Here is a 19132-nt window from a genome sequence, read left to right as displayed (position 1 = left end):
AAAGATGGAATCTATATCTAATAATTTAAACTGCAAACATGGGAAACATACAAAAGATGCTTATCCAAAAGATGACTATTAATATTGTCTGCAAGATCATAAACATACTCATTAATATACTTGATATGCCATACAATTGTACCTTTGATAAGTGTTGGTGTGGTACTAATTCATATGCTGATGTCAAGAAATGCTGTAGCCATTTGTGGGCATTCACAGTAAACAAATGGAAAGGCATGGAAAATGTACACTGACCACAATCAGATGTCTTTAGTAGGAGTTTTGAGTGAGTGCAATGTACATCAACAAAGGGGATGCAGAAATGCTACTAATCCATAGAGAATATAAGTCAGCAGAACAGTAACTTATGCTTATCCATTATGGATATTTTAGAACTGTGACTATATATTGAATGTAAATATGTTATACAAAACTGCAACCAGTCACATTTTTGAATAATTATGTTTTATTTCATTAACTGGTTTTTGAACCTTTTCAGGTTCATCATCAGATGGTTTCAGGTGGTTACATCATTACTGCTAGCATAATGCTTGGTGACACATTAAAGTATGTTCCATCTTTTTGTCATAGAACAAGCACCCAGCATTATGCTAACAATAATGATGTAACCTCCTGAAACCATCTGAAGATGAACCTGAAAAGGTTTGAAAACCGGTTCATGGAATAAAATATAATTACTCAAAAAAATGACTGGTTGCAGTTTTGTATAACTAATTTACAGAACAGTAACTGCACTAACAGTTGCTTATTTACTGGCAGTTGACTGGATGCTGAATGAACAATGTTCATTTTCCTTGTGTTTCCATTTGTTTACTGTCAACTCCAGCAAGTGGATGAGTTCATTAACCTGAGTATGTGCACTGTGTGCTAGTAGGTTAATTTTGCATTACGTTTTTAATAATGTTATCTTTACAGGAGTGGTACACCATGATATGTTTTTGAACATGTCTGGGAAAAGGATGTGGATAACCCAATAAAAAATATAGGGTGCTATTTAAAAATGATGTACTGCCATCCACATCTTCATAATGAACAAAGTTACAAGGAATGTAACCATGGTGGTTAGTGTTCCCTTGAAGTTAAATAATGTTTGCTTGATATATTTTTTTCTTATTTTGCTTCAGGACAGAAAGATATTTGGAACGTTAAGATAAATAGTATACCCTGGATAACGAATACCAACAATGACAGCCAACCAAAATTAATAACATTGGTGATAGGAATGCAAAGTATAATAAATTGATAATGCAATTAATAAAATGAGTGCTTGTAAATGAAACAATATTTCAAAACCACTTGGTAAAGTTGTGTCTCAGTCTGTATCTACAACTGTTATATCCAGTGCTCCCACTGGGGTAAACTAGAACACCTCCCAACTTGAAATGTAATTTCATTCTCTATCTATTCCTCCTCTTCTTCTTCTAAAACCTAGCAAATGCTTTTAAATTAATCTTCCTGTAAAATTAAAGAGGACAAATTTTTCCCAATCAAGGAGTCAATGTCACATTTAGAATTTTACAAGGATAGCTAATTATGTCACATGAAGTTTCTGTGTAATATGCCCAAACCTATTGATTTTAATATAATATTGTTAATCACAATTGTTCTAGCTAATGTTGTGAGCCTAAAATTTAGAATAAAGATTTGTGAGATATTGCACTCTCAATCATTAAAGCTGTTGCAGAAGGGATATTCCAGACAAGGGGCACTGAAGAGTAGCTGCTTTGCCCTCCACCTTAGAAAAAAAATTCTTTGCAAATGGATCATGGATCCTACCCCACAAAAATGATAGAAATTTTGATTTAGCATTGGTGTGAAGAAAGCTAGAAAACGTAAAAGATACTGACGAATATCTAGTATCCCCAGAACTATTGGTCATGAAATCTCAAACTATTTCAGCATTCACTGTGAAACTAACATTAACTGGCCATTACCTCCTCCCCATCCCTTCCCTCCCCACAGCACAGCACAGCACAGCACAGCACAGCCCAGCCCAGCCCAGCCCAGCCCAGCCCAGCCCAGCCCAGCCCAGCCCAGCCCAGCCCAGCCCAGCCCAGTCCAATGCAGTGCAGCCCAGCCCAAGGCTTCTTACTTTTGAGGGAAAAGGAAATTCACACAGGTCTCGTAGTCAAAAGTAGTACCATCATGTAGGCTCTCAAATAACCTTCAGGTCAACAATAAACCAAAGTGCCAAAAGAACTAAATACAAACAGAAAACCTACAAATAATTTATCATTTTGATTTTGCATTTTAAAAAATGCTATGAATTTATAAACTCTGTAAGAAAGCCATATGTTGAATATTTTCCAATATCAACATATAAAATAACCAAAATCACAGAAAGATGCAACTGCAAAATGGACACAGACAGAGGCATACAAAATGGACACAGACAGAGGCATATGCCACCATCAAACATACTGAAATCATATTTGATAGCCACTGTCATACTAAGGCTTTCTCCACAATTCTCTGTGCTTTACTGTCATTAGTTACACACATCATGCACCCATCTCCCAGTAGATCATCTTCTCAGTTCCTTCTTATTCAATGGAATCCAGTGAAGAACTTAGTTCTTTCATCAGCCATACATTCATCAGATTACATGTCTTGCTCAACTCTATTTCATTATCATTAAATTCAAAGTTACACCTTACAGTTCAATTTGTCTTCTTTGTTTGTCTTCCTCTCTCTCAAAATAATTTTCTAAAACAATCTGTACACTGCTTAATGGGAAACCTTCAGTTCTGAAAGATTTTCATGTTTGAAGTCCATCTCAAAATTGGTAATGCACAGATTGCAAATTTCACTATTTCAGAACATCTGTTTAGCAGATTTTATTTGATTTTCAAATAGCACTCCTGGTTTTTCTATCTATCTATTTTACTGTCCATCCAGTCATTGTCTACAGTTACCTAACATACAAAAACTCATCAATTGGATGTGCAGCTTCATTGTTAATTTGTATAGTTTTCTTTTTGGTGTATTATTTTGATAATATTATAATCGATTTTCAAACTTGCAGTAATAGTTTCTTTCATTGGTTGTTGACATTTACCTTCACAAAAAGCAAACATTGTGAAATCAACAACAAACAACAAGGATTCAGGTATGTTCCATTAACACACATTTTTTTCATTTTCCCCAGTTTATGGATTTGGAGACTTCTTTTAGTTCTGAATATCCCACTATTCTGAAGGATTCTAATGGAAACTATCATACTATAGGTTGCAGAACATTAATGTTTTGCAAGTGTTGTTAGTGCAGATATTGTTAAAAGTGTGTTGAAAACTCTCTCAAGTTTTATGACTCCCTGCCAGGCACTTAATTGTGAATTACAGAGTAATCATTTAGATGAAAGTTGTAATTCACTCTCACTGCTCTGTTATTTAATGAAAAATTTATTACACAAAGATAAAATGTAAACTTCTGTTTTATTTACATTTAATGTATCAAATATATATATTTACTACATACTCTTCAACTGATTAAAAACATAAGGAATAGTTACTGAAGTAGAAAATTATTTTACCCTCACTGGTGGCGGTTAGAGCTAACGGAAGTTTTTACTATCAGGCAAGGAATTACTATATGTGTTGTTGTTTTTTAGGCATCTGTAGTGGAGGTCGATTGCAGTATCCATACTGCACCTTATACACATAAGGTTAATAATGATGAAAATTTTTTCATGAATATTTGAGATAGTAAGAATGCTCATGTTGTACACAATTTACATGTCTTTCATTCAAGTTTTGATTATAAAAGCAAGTGCTGTAGAGGTTACTACCTCCAAATACTCTCATTAAATGCATGGAAAATATATAACTACCACACTTGGAGAATAATCAGAAACTTTTTGATAAAAGCAAACCATCAAAGACTTTAACCTAAAATTGGGGAAGGGTTAAATCAGAATAAAACACATATAATGAGTTAACTAAATTACTCTGGTACAAATTACATCAAATATGAGAACACAACCACAGCATTTGGTTAAGCCAAGTGAAAGTCTCAATGTTAGCAGCTGTAAGTTCAACTGAGTTAGTGCAGCATAGAAAAAAATGCAGGTTAAAGGCAAAAGCTGAAGCACACTGAAGTACCTTGCACCTCTTGCAAAAGTGCTGCACTCATGTTAGCGGGAGCTTTTGCACTTGAAGATGCTGAAGATGTTGCAAGAGCGGATGTTAACACCTTAGCCAAAGTCGGTTGAGTTGAGGGTGGTGTTGTGCCACGGATGAAGCCTTATTGAATCACAGGATGAAATGAATACACATCTTATCAGAAAACAGAAATGTAAGGCTAAATGTGTATTTCATTGTAAGAATAATATACAAAGAGCACTTTTAAGAACACATAATGGACGCTGTAGCCTAAAGAAAATAAAATAAAATCTAATACCTATTATACACAAAGAGATACATTACAAATCAGAAGACAAAACTAAATGAACAAGAACTGACTTGAAATTAGTGTATTGCAGTTCATTTCTGCATGAAGCCTGGTGTTAGAAAGACAGTAATATTATCAAATTTGTGAAAAGCTACAAAGGAAAAGAATAATTAACTTGGAGTTATTAAAAGAAATATTTCCAAACAGCAGCAGTTCCATATAGACATGAGTCACAATACTTGTGGAGGAATATGATTTGTCTAGTTCTGAATATAAATTTCTACAAAAAAGATCGGATGATAATGCTTTCAACACATCTTATCTCATAAAATAAATCTGAATACAGAACATACATTACCAGCACAAATTCCTTTGTGTAGAAAAATTTGATATTGGCTACTTCCATCCAAACAGTTATTTTATTACAAGGTACTGGTGGTATCTCGAAAGATTTTCTGTGAATATAATTTCTTTAACTGATCAAGGTGCCTTAGTCATTCCATAATTACAGAGTTATTCAGTTTTATCCATAATAAATGACCAAGTTGAAATTTTAATCTCACTGGGTAGAGGTAGCAGGTGGAAACATATATAAAGGTTAAGTAAATGTGCAAGCTTTTGGAACAGAGTCTCCTCCTCCTGCCATAAGGATTGAAGTGGAAGGAAGAGGGCTGGTGAGTCTTAGGAAATGTGGTGGGGTGGGGGGTTGGAAAACTCACCCAGAACTTCTGGTCAGGGGAGACGTACCAGTCAGAATAAGGAGGTGAGACTGTTGGGGTCTGTCTGCTGCAGTCCTTTATAATCAGTCTCTCCTCCTCATCCCTTCCAGTATGTCACCCCTAACCCAGGGTTCTGGGCAAGTTTCCAGCCCTCCCCATTTCCTAAAACTCACCAGTTTTTTCCTTCATCCCTATTCATTCCCCTTCCAGCCTTCTGCCAGAAGGCACTGGCTCTGAATGCTTTCACATTTACTTAACCTTTATATATGTTTTCTCCTGACACCACTTCATGTTTTATCTATCCAATTACATCATATTGTCAAAAATTGTTTATTTTTATTGATACATATGCTGAAATTGTGCAACTGAGTGAATATATATTCCAAAGAACTAAAGTACTGAACAAGTTACATCCTTACAATAATTTTGCACCTTCGAATCCATGAATACTAAAATGTAGACTTTCACGGCCGGAAACATCATGTCCATTATAATTATCCGGGCTGTTATGCCGTGGTCGGTTGACGAATTCTGTGTCGATTCCCAACGTTTCGTCTCCGACTGCGGGAGACATCTTCAAGGGGGTCCATAGCTCAATGGATGGTCCAACACACCCACTGGCTCACTACTGACTGCCGCTAAATTCCGTGTCCGCGCGCTCCCAAGCCGCAGCGTGATGTCACGTGTTTTGAAAACGTCAGTGCAATTGGCCGCTGTCCGTCGCTGTCGATCGCCGTTGCCATCACCCAGTAGTGGGCGGGTGGTACACCTCTTCTTTAACACCGGAATCCATATGCCGTTTAATTTCACACCCTCCTCCTTACAGTTGAAATTATTAGGGTGTTTAGCGATTTCGATTGCCTCCCTGTAGAGCCTTTCGTAATATCCGCTTGTGGCCGCTAGTACTTGCGTCTCCTCGAAATGAATATTGTGGTTCCCTGGCTGGAAAGCATGCTCCGCAACAGCTGATTGTTCCGTTTCTCCTCTTCTGCAGTTCCCCCTATGCTCTTCCAAACGTTTAGAAACAGTTCTTTTAGTGGTACCCACATAAACATCACCACAGCTGCATGGGATCCTATACACTCCAGCTTTTTCCAGTGGTTTGCAAGCGTCCTTGGCAGGCTTAAGGTATTCCTGTATCTTCCTGGTGGGCTTGTAAATTACGGTAATATTCCGCTTCGTCAAGATCCTCCCTATTCTTTCCGTTACATTTTTAGCAAATGGCAGGAAAACCTTAGATTTTGCTGTAGCCTGTACGTCAGTATGATTTCTGTGTGGGTGCCTCAACGCACATTTTATTTCGGCGGACGAATATCCGTTCTTCATTAGTGCATTGTGGAGATGTTCCATCTCAGCGTCGAGCAACTCAGGTTCACAAATATTTCCAGCTCTGTCCGCTAACATCTTGATAACACCCCGCTTCTGTTGTGGGTGGTGGTTCGAATCCCAGTGCAAATAATGGTCTGTGTGTGTGGGTTTGCAATATACTGAGTGGCCCAAACTACCATTTTCGTTTCTAAAAACAAGCACATCGAGGAAATGTAACTTGCCGTCTACCTCCTCCTCCATTGTAAACTGAATTCTCGAGTTTATACTGTTCAGATGGTCGTGGAACCGGCTTAGTTCCTCCCTTCCATGTCTCCACAGCACAAACGTGTCATCCACATAACGGAACCATACATTTGGTTTTTTGCTGGCAGTACCTAAGGCCTGTTCTTCGAATTTCTCCATAAAGAAGTTTGCAATTATGGGACTTAGGGGGCTTCCCATAGCCACGCCATCCATTTGCTCATAAAACTGTTCATTCCACTTGAAATATGTGGTCATCAAACAACACTTAAACAGTTCTGAAATATCAGCAGGAAAAATTCGATCCAGCTGTTCCAAAACATCATTAAGTGGAACCATGGTAAACAGCGATACCACATCGAAGCTGACCAATATGTCCTGCGGCTGGACCACTGTGCCATTCAATCTGCTGATGAAATGTGTCGAATTCTTTATATAAGAGTCCGAACGGCCCACATGCGGTTTTAGCAGTGTAGTCAAAAACTTGGCTAACGAGTAGGTGGGCGAACCAATGGCAATTAGTATTGGTCTTAACGGCACATTTTCTTTATGAATTTTGGGCAATCCATAAAGCCTCAGTGGTAGCGCAACCGAATTGCAGAGACCTTTCTGTACACTCTCTTCAATGGAGGACTTTTTTATTAACCGCGACACAGTTCTGAGAACGCTGTTAGTGGGGTCCTTATTCAGCTTCCTATATGCTTGTGGATCCAGCAGATCAGTAATTTTACTCCGATAGTCGGCCACATCCATAACCACCGTTGCGCTTCCTTTGTCAGCTGGGAGAACCAAAATACTATCGTCGTCATTCAGGAGTTTTAAAGCTCTTCTCTCACCCACAGTTATATTACTTTTCGGTGGTTTTGCATTGGCTAATATTCTTACTGTTTCTATATGGATTTCTTCAGCTGTTACAGAATCCACACTGCGAATTCTTGCTTCTACACTGGCTTGCTTTGCTGTCTAAAAACCAAAACTCATCTTCGACTCTTAGTGTCTCACTTCCTAACCTAAATCCCTCAACATCATTTGATTTAATTAAACTACATTCCATTGCCCTTGTTTTACTTTTGTTGATGCTCATCTTCTTACCTCATCTCAAAACACTGTCCACCACAGGCAACTGTTGTTCCAAGTCCTCTGCTGTGTCTGAGAGACATACTGTGTCACTAACAAATTCAAAGTTTTTATTTCTTTTCCCTGAATACCAACTTCTTCTCAAAATTTCTCTCAGCTTTTCATTACTGCTTGCTCAATGTACAGATTGAGCATTGAGGATAGGATACAGCTCTGCCTCCCTTCCTGTTCAACTACTGCTTTCCTTTCATGTCTTATGAATCTTGTACCTGCATTCTGATTTCTATACAAGCTGCATTAATGCTTTCGTTCCCTGTATTTTATCCCTAACATCTTCACAATTTCAAAGAGTGTATTCCAGTAAAAAATGTTGAAAAGCTTTTTCTAAGTCAACAAATGCCATTACAGTAAGTTTGCCTTTTGTTAAACTCTTTTCTAACGTAAATTGTAGAGTGAGTATTGCCTGGGGTCGTTCTACATTTCTCTAGAACCCAAAATGAATTTCCCCTGAGCGTGGTTTGTAGCAGTTTTTCCATTGATCTGCAGAAAATTCGCATCAGTATTTTGCAACCACAACTTTTTGAAGTAACATTCACACTGAAACTTCCTGGCAGATTAAAACTGTGTGCCGGGCTGAGACTCGAACTTGGGACCTTTGCCTTTTGCGGGCAAGTGCTCTACCAACTGAGCTACCCAAGCACAACTCACGCCCCATCCTCACAGCTTTAATACTGCCAGTACCTTGTCTCCTACCTTCCAAACTTCACAGAAGCTCTCCTGCGAACCAGGAGTGCTAGTTCTGCATAACCGAGACCGTATGCTTTGTCTGTGTGAAAAATGCCCCACCAGTTCATTGCTTCAAACACACTTAAAAAATGAAATAGAAGACTATGATCCTGATGAGATTGTTCAGTACAGTCAATGGTTATCAACTGATAGAATGTTCAAATCACTTCTCTATCAGAATTCTGTGACACATTAATTAAGAAAATTGAAAAACTTACTCCACACTCTTTTATTTCTCAATCACAATCTGATTGTCTGAAAACGAAGAAGGAAACATCTGATGAAGGATCAGTGTTAATTTTAATGGATTTCAGTGAAAATCTCAATTTTGTTGTTCAAGATGAAGTACAGTGGTATCATTGGAACAATGGCAGCTGCACTATTCATGCTGTCTATATGTATTACAAAAAGGGCAAACAGTTGCATGCAAAAAGGAATTATATTGTTTCTTATGATCTAGAACATGATGTTGCCTTGGTGTACCAGACTCAGAAGACTGTATTGAATTTTTTTAAGTGTGAATTTTCAGAAATTCATCTTGCGTATGTTGAATATTTCACTGATGGTTGTGCTGCACAATATAAAAATTGTAAGAATTTCAGAAATATCTGCTCCCATGAACACAACTTCAACATAAATTGCAGCTGTTACTACTTTGTTACCAGCCATGGCAAATCTCCCTGTGACGGTATTGGTGGCACTGTTAAAAAACTTGTCACAAAAATAAGTTTGCAAAGAGTTTATAATGATCGAATACTTACAGGTTCACAGGTATTTGAATTCTGTCACGAGAACCTGCAAGGCTTTTCAGTTTCCTTTGTTTCAAAAGATGAAATGGTACAAGTCAGACATTATCTTGCTCAGCATTTCACAAGTGCACAAACAATTCCTGGAACATGATCTATGCATGACATTGTACCAGTATCATCAACCAAGATTGGAGCAAAAAGGCTGAGCTGTAATATGGATTTTAGTATCGTGCATGATTTCTCAGATGCACTTCTGCCACTAATGTCAGAATGCACTGTGCAGCCCAACTGCTATGTTGCATGTGCATATGACTCTTCTTGGTATTTGGGAATTGTTGAGAAGGTGAATTGTGAATATGATGTTACAGTAAGGTTCATGCATCCTCATGGACCATCCATGTCCTTCAATTGGCCTGATAATGATGTTTGTGATGTTTCTTTCTCTCGTATTCTGTGTGAAGTTGGCACCACGACAGCAACAGACCATACTTATTCTCTGAACAAAGGGTCCTCAATTTGGTTATGGCATATACATTTAACTGCACAATTCTAACATGTTTTCAGAAACTACATGTCTGAAAGGATATTCAGGGATAAGACTGTCAGCATACTATTTTTTGTTTAAAAACTGCAGACAATTTCCAAATTTTTACAGTTTGCTTTGAAGTAACGCATTGCATCAAACTTTCAACAATTTCTGCCAACAGAATGTATATAAAGCAATAAAAATTGGCAAAAGTTCATGATATTAAATACAAAAGCAGTACACAAAATCTCAGTTTACAACTAGATAATGATTCTCATGGCCTGGATGACTTGACATGGACCCTGTGGTAGATGGACTATGGGACACCTGCTCATTCTGCTGTTAATTTAAGATGACATCTAACAAGCTAGTATGGCTAGCTCAAGCAGGGTATATATCTTGGCCTAGAAGATCACCTAACCGCAACCCCTAGATTTTCCTGTTTGTGGTCATTGAAAAGTTAAATGTAGAACATTCTCATTGACTCAGTGGAATCACTGGAACCATAAATTGTACAGAGTCTTGTGAAGATCTATGAGATAATCAGAGGGTATTTGAAAGAATTTGGAATTCACTGCAGAAATGAGTGCAGACAACACATGGGACATCTACTTTACAGGTATAAATGTACAGTCAAGTGTAACACATAATGTGCTGAAGAAGTATTGCATTTCTTGTTAATGCAGGTCATGGATGAATTTTGATTTTGATTGGATGAGGCCTAAACAGTCACACATGTAATATTGGAAATGCATTTGTACTAACTATGACAATATTTCATACTTAAGACACTGGTGGCCTGTAACTGAACATTCACAGGCTTTTTGAATTGTTTACTGGATTTTTTCTTTGTTTCCACAAAAATATATTTATTGTGGGCCCACAGTCATAAAGAATTTTTGAAATGACTTCATATTTACAGTGGTTGTATGTTTACTCCAATATTCATTATTGCAATTTCAACCTTTTGGTTATTTTCATGTGGTTGCAACTGCAAAGAATAAATACAGGGTGTACATAAAGTCCGGGAACATTTTCAATTATTTATTGCACAAGAACCAAACATTGTACAGATATCATACATATGTCACTTTGAAGAGAAACCATGAAAGTTTTTTTTTTCATGTATACCACCACAGCATAGTTTGGTGATTTACCAACAGTCAGTGCTAGTCGCAAACACGGAGCTGCCGCATTGATGGATCGGCCTTGCTACAGAAGGGGACAGCTATTTCATGAAGTGGTCTCCCCGATCACCAGATCTCACTCCGTATAGTCTTTTCTGGGGGGGACACATTAAAGATCTGGCGTATGTAACACCTCTACCACGTGATGTACCAAGCTCTGTGAGAGAAAATGAGAAGTGACTGCCATAGTCGACAATGCCGTGCTGGGACGGGTATGGCAAGAATTTGATTACTGTACTGACGTCTGCTGGGTCACTCATGGTTTGCATATTGAGTGTCTGTAAAAAAAAAAGCTTTCAGAGTTTGTCTTCAAAATGCAATATGTATGACATCTGTTCAGTGTCTGGTTCTTGTGCAATAAATAATTGAAAGTGTTCCCAGACTTTATGTACACCCTGTGAATCAATGCTAGATATACCACTAACATAAATACAACATTTTTCACAACACAGTAATGAAAAATCTAAGTAAAAATAAACTAAATATTACTCACATGCTGAAAATTTCTTGAAATTAATTTTTAGTTCACTTTAATTCAAGTTCTTCATAGTAGTACTGTGAAAAATGAATGTATTTTTGTCAATGGTATGATGTACACTGATTGTGCCATCTAAGAGACATCAGACACATTTTCTCTGATGTTTCAGCAGATATTTGCAATTTAGTTTTTGCAATGTGTAGCTGGAATGAGCTCAAACAAGTGCTGCTCATCATGTCTTTAATGTGACACCCAATGTTGATGGAAAGTGTTGGTTTGTTTCCCATTACAAACAAAATGATTTTTAAAATGGAATTATGTGCCCTTTTGATAGAGCAGTCCCAAATTAGTCTAGTGAGATATTTACTTTATATGTATGTATTAAAAGAAACAGGAAAACACTGAGAATAACCAGTACTCCAGCAGCAACTAAGCAGCTCTGTTGCATTGTGGCAGCAGTCGATACAGGCCAGGGCAGTGCTGTCACTGCTAGAGTACTGGTCATTCTTCATGTTTTACTGTCCCTGTTAATACATTTTGATAGAACAATATCAGATTGATTAATCTGTGACTACTCTATTGAATGGGCACATAGGATTCCAGTTTAAAAATCTTTTTGTTTGTGCTGGGATGGAAACCAATGCTTTCCATCAACACTGGACATCACATGAAAGACCTGATGAGCAATATTTGTTTCATCTGACTCCAGGGTACATTGAAAAAATGAAATTACAAATATCTGCCAAAACACCAGAGAATATGAGTCTTACAACTATGATAATGTACTTTCAAGATAAACTACTTGGCTTCATTTTGACTTAAGCTTCATGCATTTCATGGGACTAACAAGGTATTATCATGATTGACTACTATGAAAAGAAGTAAACAATGATTGGTTTGGATTATACAGTGATTGACTTACTTAGACAGTGAGTTGAGGAAAACAGCCAAGGCAACTGTTAAAAAAGTGCTTATGCTTGGAGCAATTGTTTTACTCATTTGTTGGCAGTACACAAGCTGGGCTTTAAAAATAATTCTCAACCCATCCTATGCCCAAGCTTGTTTCCAAGTGAGTTTGATTTGTTTCCTAACCACCAAAAATACATTGTAGGGACAAAATTGTTGTCTTATGTAGACATAATCTTTGATGTAAATGATAAAAAAATAGGCAGACTGTGAAACAAATTTCCTTTTCTGAAGGAATTAAAAATGGAATATTCCTCAAATTAATGGTGTTGAACAATCCTGTTCTGAACTATGTTATTTCTTGTACTTCTTGAAAATGCAAGATGCTTATATTAGTTTCCACAACAAAACTTTGTCTCGAAATCTGGCAGACAATCCAAAGGGATTCTGGTCATATGTGAAGTATGCTAGTGACAAGACACAATTAATGCCTTCTCTATGTGATAGCAATGGAGATACTATTGAAGACTGTGCTGCAAAAGCAGAGTTACTAAACACAGCCTTCCGAAATGCCTTTGCAAAAGAAGAGGAAGTAAATATTCCAGAAATCAAATCAAGAACAGCTACCAACACGAGTAACATAGAAGTAGATATCCTCAGAGTAGTGAAGCAACTTAAATCACTCAATAAAAGCAAGTCTTCTGGTCCTGACCGAATACCAATCAGGTTCCTTTCAGAGTATGCCAGTGCAATAGCTCCATACTTAACAGTCATATACAACCGCTCGCTCACTGAAAGATCCATACGCAAAGACTGGAAAGTTGCACAGGTCACACCAACATTCAAGAAAGATAGTAAGAGTAATCCACTTAACTCCAGGCTCATATCATTAATGTCGATATGCAGCAGGATTTTGGAACATATAGTGTGTTCAGACATTACAAATTACCTCAAAGGAAATGGTCTATTGACACACAGCCAACACGGATTTAGAAAACATTGTTCTTGTAAAACACAACTAGCTCTTTGCTCGCATGAAGTGTTGAGTGCTATTGACAAGGGATTTCAAATTGATTCCGTAGTTCTGGATTTCTGGAAGGCACTTGATACTGTACCACACAACTGGCTTGTAGTGAAATTGCATGCTTATGGAATATCGTCTCAGTTATGTGACTGGATTCGTGATTTCCTGTCAGAGAGGTCAATGTTCATAGTAACTGATGGAAAGTCATTGACTAAAACAGAAGTGATTTCTGGTGTTCCCCAAGGTAGTGTTATAGGCCTTTTGCTGTTCCTTATCTATATAAATGATTTGGGAGACACTCTGAGGAGCCATCTTATGTTGTTGGCAGATGATGCTGTCTTTTATCAACTAGTAAAGTCATCAGAAGATTAAAATAAATTGAAAAATGATTTAGAAAAGATATCTGCATGGTCCAAAAATTGGCAATAACCCTAAATAATGACAAGTCTGAGGTCATCCATGTGAGTGCTAAAAGGAATCCGTTAACCTTTGGTTACATGATAAATCAGTCAAATCTAAAGGCCAACAACTTAAATTGGAAGGAACACACAGAAAATGTTGTGGGGAAGGCTAACCAAAGACTGCATTTTATTGGAAGGACACTTAAAAATGTAACAGCTCTATTAAGGAGACTGCCTACACTATGCTTGTCCATCCTCTCTGCTGTGTGGTGTGGGATCTTTACCAGATAGGATTGCCAGAGTACATCAAAAAAGTTCAAAGAAGAGCAGCACGATTTTTATTATTGTGAAATAGGGAAGAGAATGTCACTGAAATGATACAGGATTTGGGATGGACATCATTAACAGAGAGGTGTGTTTTTCGTTGCGGAGGAATCTTCTCATGAAATTTCAATCACCAGCTTTCTCCTCTGAACATGAAAATATTTTATTGATGCTGACCTAAATAGTGAGAATTGATCACCATGATAAAATAAGGGTAATCTGAGCTAATATGGAAAGTTATAGGTGTTTTATTCTTTCCACGCGCTAAATGAGATTGGAATAATAGAGAACTGTGAAGGTGGTTTGATGAACCATCTGCCAGGCACTTAAATGTGATTTGCAGAGTATCCATGCAGATGTAGATGTAGAAAAGAAACAGTCTGCTTTCACTGAGTGTCCGATTTGCATGATTACAATATGCATAATTTCTTACTATGACTATGCTCCAACCACTTTTAATTATTTTTATCCTGGTTTGCATACCTGCCAGAGACATAAGACTAAAATCTATTCACTGTTTCAATAAGCCTGTAATGACAGAAGAAAGCAACAACTCCAACAAATTGATAAATATATGAAGAAATGTTGTCTAAATCATCAGCTCTCATATTTAAAGTTAACTGCTCCACTGGGAAGAAAGCCAAACAGTATTTAAGAGGAAAAACTCATAAATCATTTTATATATTCAGTGTATTTTATATATCCCGTCAAAACGTGGTTGTACAGTGAGCATTCTGCTACTGAATAATACACTGATGAATAATACGCTGATTAGTCAGAACATTATGACCACCTACCTAATACATGGTATATCTACCTTTGCCATGGATAACAGCAGTGACACATCATGCCATGGAGGCAATGAGATCTTCTTCAGTCACAGAAGGAAGTTCAATCACATTCCAGATATGTTTGATCAGATTCATATATGGTGAGTTGGGAGACCAGCATATCAATTGTAACTCACTACAGTGTTCCTTGAACCCCTCCATCACACTCCTGGCTTTGTGGCACGGCTATTTATCTTGCTGAAAAATGCTGCTGCCACTGCAACTGTGAAACATGATCATTATACTCATGGTCATTATGGTGCCTTGTACAAGCTCCACTGGACCCATGGATACCCATGTGAATTCCCCAGAGCATAATGGAGTGGCTGCCAGCTTGTCTCCATCCTGCATTACATGTGCCAAGAAGCTGTTTCCCTGGAAGACAACAGATTTGCACCCTCCCATCGGCATGATGAAGAGGGTATTGGGATTCACTGACAATACAATGCTCTGCCACAATGCGAACATCCAGTGCAAACATCACTTGCCAATTCAGTCATAGTTGCCAATGTCATGGTATTAACAATGGCAAACCAATGGATTGTCACCTGCAGAGGCCCATCTTTAGGAGTGTTTGGTGCACTGTGTGTTCGGACGCACTTTTACTCTGCCCAGCATTAAAGTCCGACATTCAGCTACAGTTCACCGCCTTCCCATTTTACCAGTCTGCTCAGCCTACAGTGTCTGACATCTGTAATGAGGGGTGGCTATTCAACTCCATGATGTCTGGATGTGGTTTCATCTTGGTTTTGTCACATGTTGAAGACATTCACCAGAGCACATCTTGAAAAAACAATTCACGCAGTTTCCGAAATGCTCATGCTGAGCCTCTGGGCAATCACAATCTGTCCTTGGTCTAACTCAGATAGGTTTCACACCTTCCCCATTCTAGACATGGACTGCATGCTTGCTGATATTACATGCATCATGCATGTTTCTGACTAACAGTCATTCCTTACCAGGTGGCACTACTATTGCCTGGATTGGTTTATATCAGTAGTAGGTCAGCGGGCATAATGTTCTGGCTGATCAGTGTATGTCGACCACACAGAGCTGTAGAAGAGCCGAAAATGAATTTTTCTTGGATTTTCATTTCTAACAAGATAATTAATTTATTTTTAATGTAACTTGCTCCACTTAAACCTTGTGGATAGGATCTCTCCCTTCACAAATGCATTAATATTTTTAAACAGGGCTGTTGGGTTAGACTGAAACTTATGATTTTTTCCTGTATCCCTAAACCTTTTTGGTGCTGTCTTTTTGAATTTCAGATTTTAATTTTTATATTTATATTTTTTCTTTGCCATTGAATTATTGGATATTATTTACTTGATACATTTTTCTGATAAAAATACCAATATTTTACTTTTAGACAGATCTTACTGTTACACATTGTTATTGCACACTGCGTTTCCTATCATTATCATATACTTCTGCAATGAACCTGATACTGCCCTTTTATTCCTGCCTCCCTGTGACCATTTTACAGCACTAACATATACTTACTGACCTTTCTCTTATCTATAACTTTACTCTATACATTACAAAACTTTGCTCTTATACCTGATTTCCTCCCTGATAAGACATCACTTTTACATGCTAACACGACATTCATAATCAAAGCATTTGTTACACATTTCTTCATATAACAGGAAAACAGCAGTAACTGCTTCTGTTCATTCGTAACTGTCTGTCTTAGTGGTAGCAGTAATACCATTTTCTTTTAACTGTGGAAAGTTTTGTGTCTATTATGGATGATGAACACTAATTTCCTCTTTGTTATGAAAAAATAGCATGATCAGCAGTTCTTTGTTTCCTCCCCCTGTTCCATTTTCAAATAAGATACTGAGAGGTATTGTTCAGTAACCACTAATATCAGCAACAAGCAGAAAATTAAAAACTCACTAAACTTTATAAACATAAAAGTTGTTGTTTATATAGGTAAACAAGCATAGCCTACCATATGATAAATGAAAATCTTGGCTGTATATACAATGGTGTGGCACAGTCAATGAGAAACAGAGTTATTGTATGTGTGAATGCACTACTGATCAATAGCTCTCAGGTTTCCAGATGGGTGGCAATGTTGAAACAACATCATGTTTCAAAGGGTATCGTAATCATGATGGTTATGGCACTCTTCAAAACATCACATTATTTTAACACTACCACCTGATTGGAAACCTGACAGCTCTTCATCAATCAGCATTATTGCACGTAAAAGAAAGTAAATGATGTGCTTTATTCATATTAGTTGATAATCTCACGATAAACTGAAAATGGCAGTTTTACCTCAAATTTCAGATTATCAGAACTGGCAGGTTTGTCAGGATGTGTGGATCAAAACTGTTGTAAGTGCCAAAAACATGACTGCCAGTAGTAGTAACAAATGCAGTGTTCATGGCAGAAAAACGTTTTTCAGAGATGGTTTGTATGAACTTCAAAATGATGTGGACAATTAAAACACAGATAAAGATACTGAATATGTTCCTGTATGCAAAGACACTTCAGAAGTTGTGGCTAATCAGGTAAATGGGGAATTTCTTTAACCTACATTAAGTGCACTCAGTTTGCAAGTAAACAATGGTAAGTATGCTTTCACAAATTTTTCAGAACAAAATTTCCGGTAGGATTTATCATTTTTAAAATGACATTTCTGTAGGTGTATGAGAAAACAAACAATGACTTATCTGATTGAAACAGTCATACTGCAAGTACTTGAAATATTTTTTTGTGATATTGAAACTTTAGTCTGCCATCTCACAAAACAATCAACTTGTCCCTTGCTATTGTTCACAGCTGAGGTCTTCAATTAGTGACAACTTCACAGAATGTGCAATCAACACAGAAGGGGGGGGGGGGGGGGGGGGGAAACCAGTACAAAATTCATTAAAAATTTAATAAAATAGAGGTTTTAATATAATGAGAAAAGTAAATTGTAATTAGAAGACATGAATGGCAATGAAAGAGATTTACACGGGAACTGTTCTAGTTACTCCGAACTGGGTGGAAGAACATCATACGAGGGCAGTTCAATAAGTAATGCAACACATTTTTTTTCTGAAACAGGGGTTGTTTTATTCAGCATTGAAATACACCATGTTATTCCCCAATCTTTTAGCTAGACAACACTATTTTTCAACGTAATCTCCATTCAATGCTACGGCCTTACACCACCTTGAAATGAGGGCCTGTATGCCTGCACGGTACCATTCCACTGGTCGATGTCGGAGCCAACGTCGTACTGCATCAATAACTTCTTCATCATCCGCGTCGTGCCTCCCACGGATTGCGTCCTTCATTGGGCCAAGCATATGGAAATCCGACGGTGCGAGATCGGGGCTGTAGGGTGCATGAGGAAGAACAGTCCACTGAAGTTTTGTGAGCTCCTCTCGGGTGCGAAGACTTGTGTGAGGTCTTGCGTTGTCATGAAGAAGGAGAAGTTCGTTCAGATTTTTGCGCCTACGAACACGCTGAAGTCGTTTCTTCAATTTCTGAAGAGTAGCACAATACACTTCAGACTTGATCGTTTGACCATGGGGAAGGACATCGAACGGAATAACCCCTTCAGCGTCCCAGAAGGCTGTAACCATGACTTTACCGGCTGAGGGTATGGCTTTAAACTTTTTCTTGGTAGGGGAGTGGGTGTGGCGCCACTCCATTGATTGCCGTTTTGTTTCAGGTTCGAAGTGATGAACCCATGTTTCATCGCCTGTAACAATCTTTGACAAGAAATTGTCACCCTCAGCCACATGACGAGCAAGCAATTCCGCACAGATGGTTCTCCTTTGCTCTTTATGGTGTTCGGTTAGACAACGAGGGACCCAGCGGGAACAAACCTTTGAATATCCCAACTGGTGAACAATTGTGACAGCACTACCAACAGAGATGTCAAGTTGAGCACTGACTTGTTTGATGGTGATCCGTCGATCATCTCGAACGAGTGTGTTCACACGCTCCGTCATTGCAGGAGTCACAGCTGTGCACGGCCGGCCCGCACGCGGGAGATCAGACAGTCTTGCTTGACCTTGCGGCGATGATGACACACGCTTTACCCAACGACTCACCGTGCTTTTGTCCACTGCCAGATCACCGTAAACATTCTGCAAGTGCCTATGAATATCTGAGATGCCCTGGTTTTCCGCC

At 38.0% G+C, this 19132-nt stretch overlaps 1 protein-coding gene across 16 annotated transcripts in view; it reads right to left on the bottom strand.

Moving 5' to 3' along the window:
* LOC126475204 (calcium/calmodulin-dependent protein kinase type II alpha chain) overlaps nucleotides 1–19132 on the bottom strand; it is a 1005993-nt gene that overhangs the window by 96745 nt on the left and 890116 nt on the right. For 5 of the 16 annotated variants that reach the window (XM_050102858.1, XM_050102867.1, XM_050102894.1 and 2 more), the window contains exon 14: nucleotides 4122–4262. The exons of the other annotated variants lie outside the window; for them this stretch is intronic. In XM_050102858.1, the coding sequence (XP_049958815.1) occupies nucleotides 4122–4262 (141 nt within the window). The remainder of the gene's footprint in view (nucleotides 1–4121; nucleotides 4263–19132) is intronic. 16 annotated transcript variants of the gene reach the window in all.

This window comes from Schistocerca serialis, chromosome 1 (assembly GCF_023864345.2).
Source record: "Schistocerca serialis cubense isolate TAMUIC-IGC-003099 chromosome 1, iqSchSeri2.2, whole genome shotgun sequence".
NCBI classification, from domain to species: domain Eukaryota; kingdom Metazoa; phylum Arthropoda; class Insecta; order Orthoptera; family Acrididae; genus Schistocerca; species Schistocerca serialis.
The sequence above is the reverse complement of the archived record's forward strand: the minus strand, read 5'-3'. Positions and strand labels throughout refer to the sequence as shown.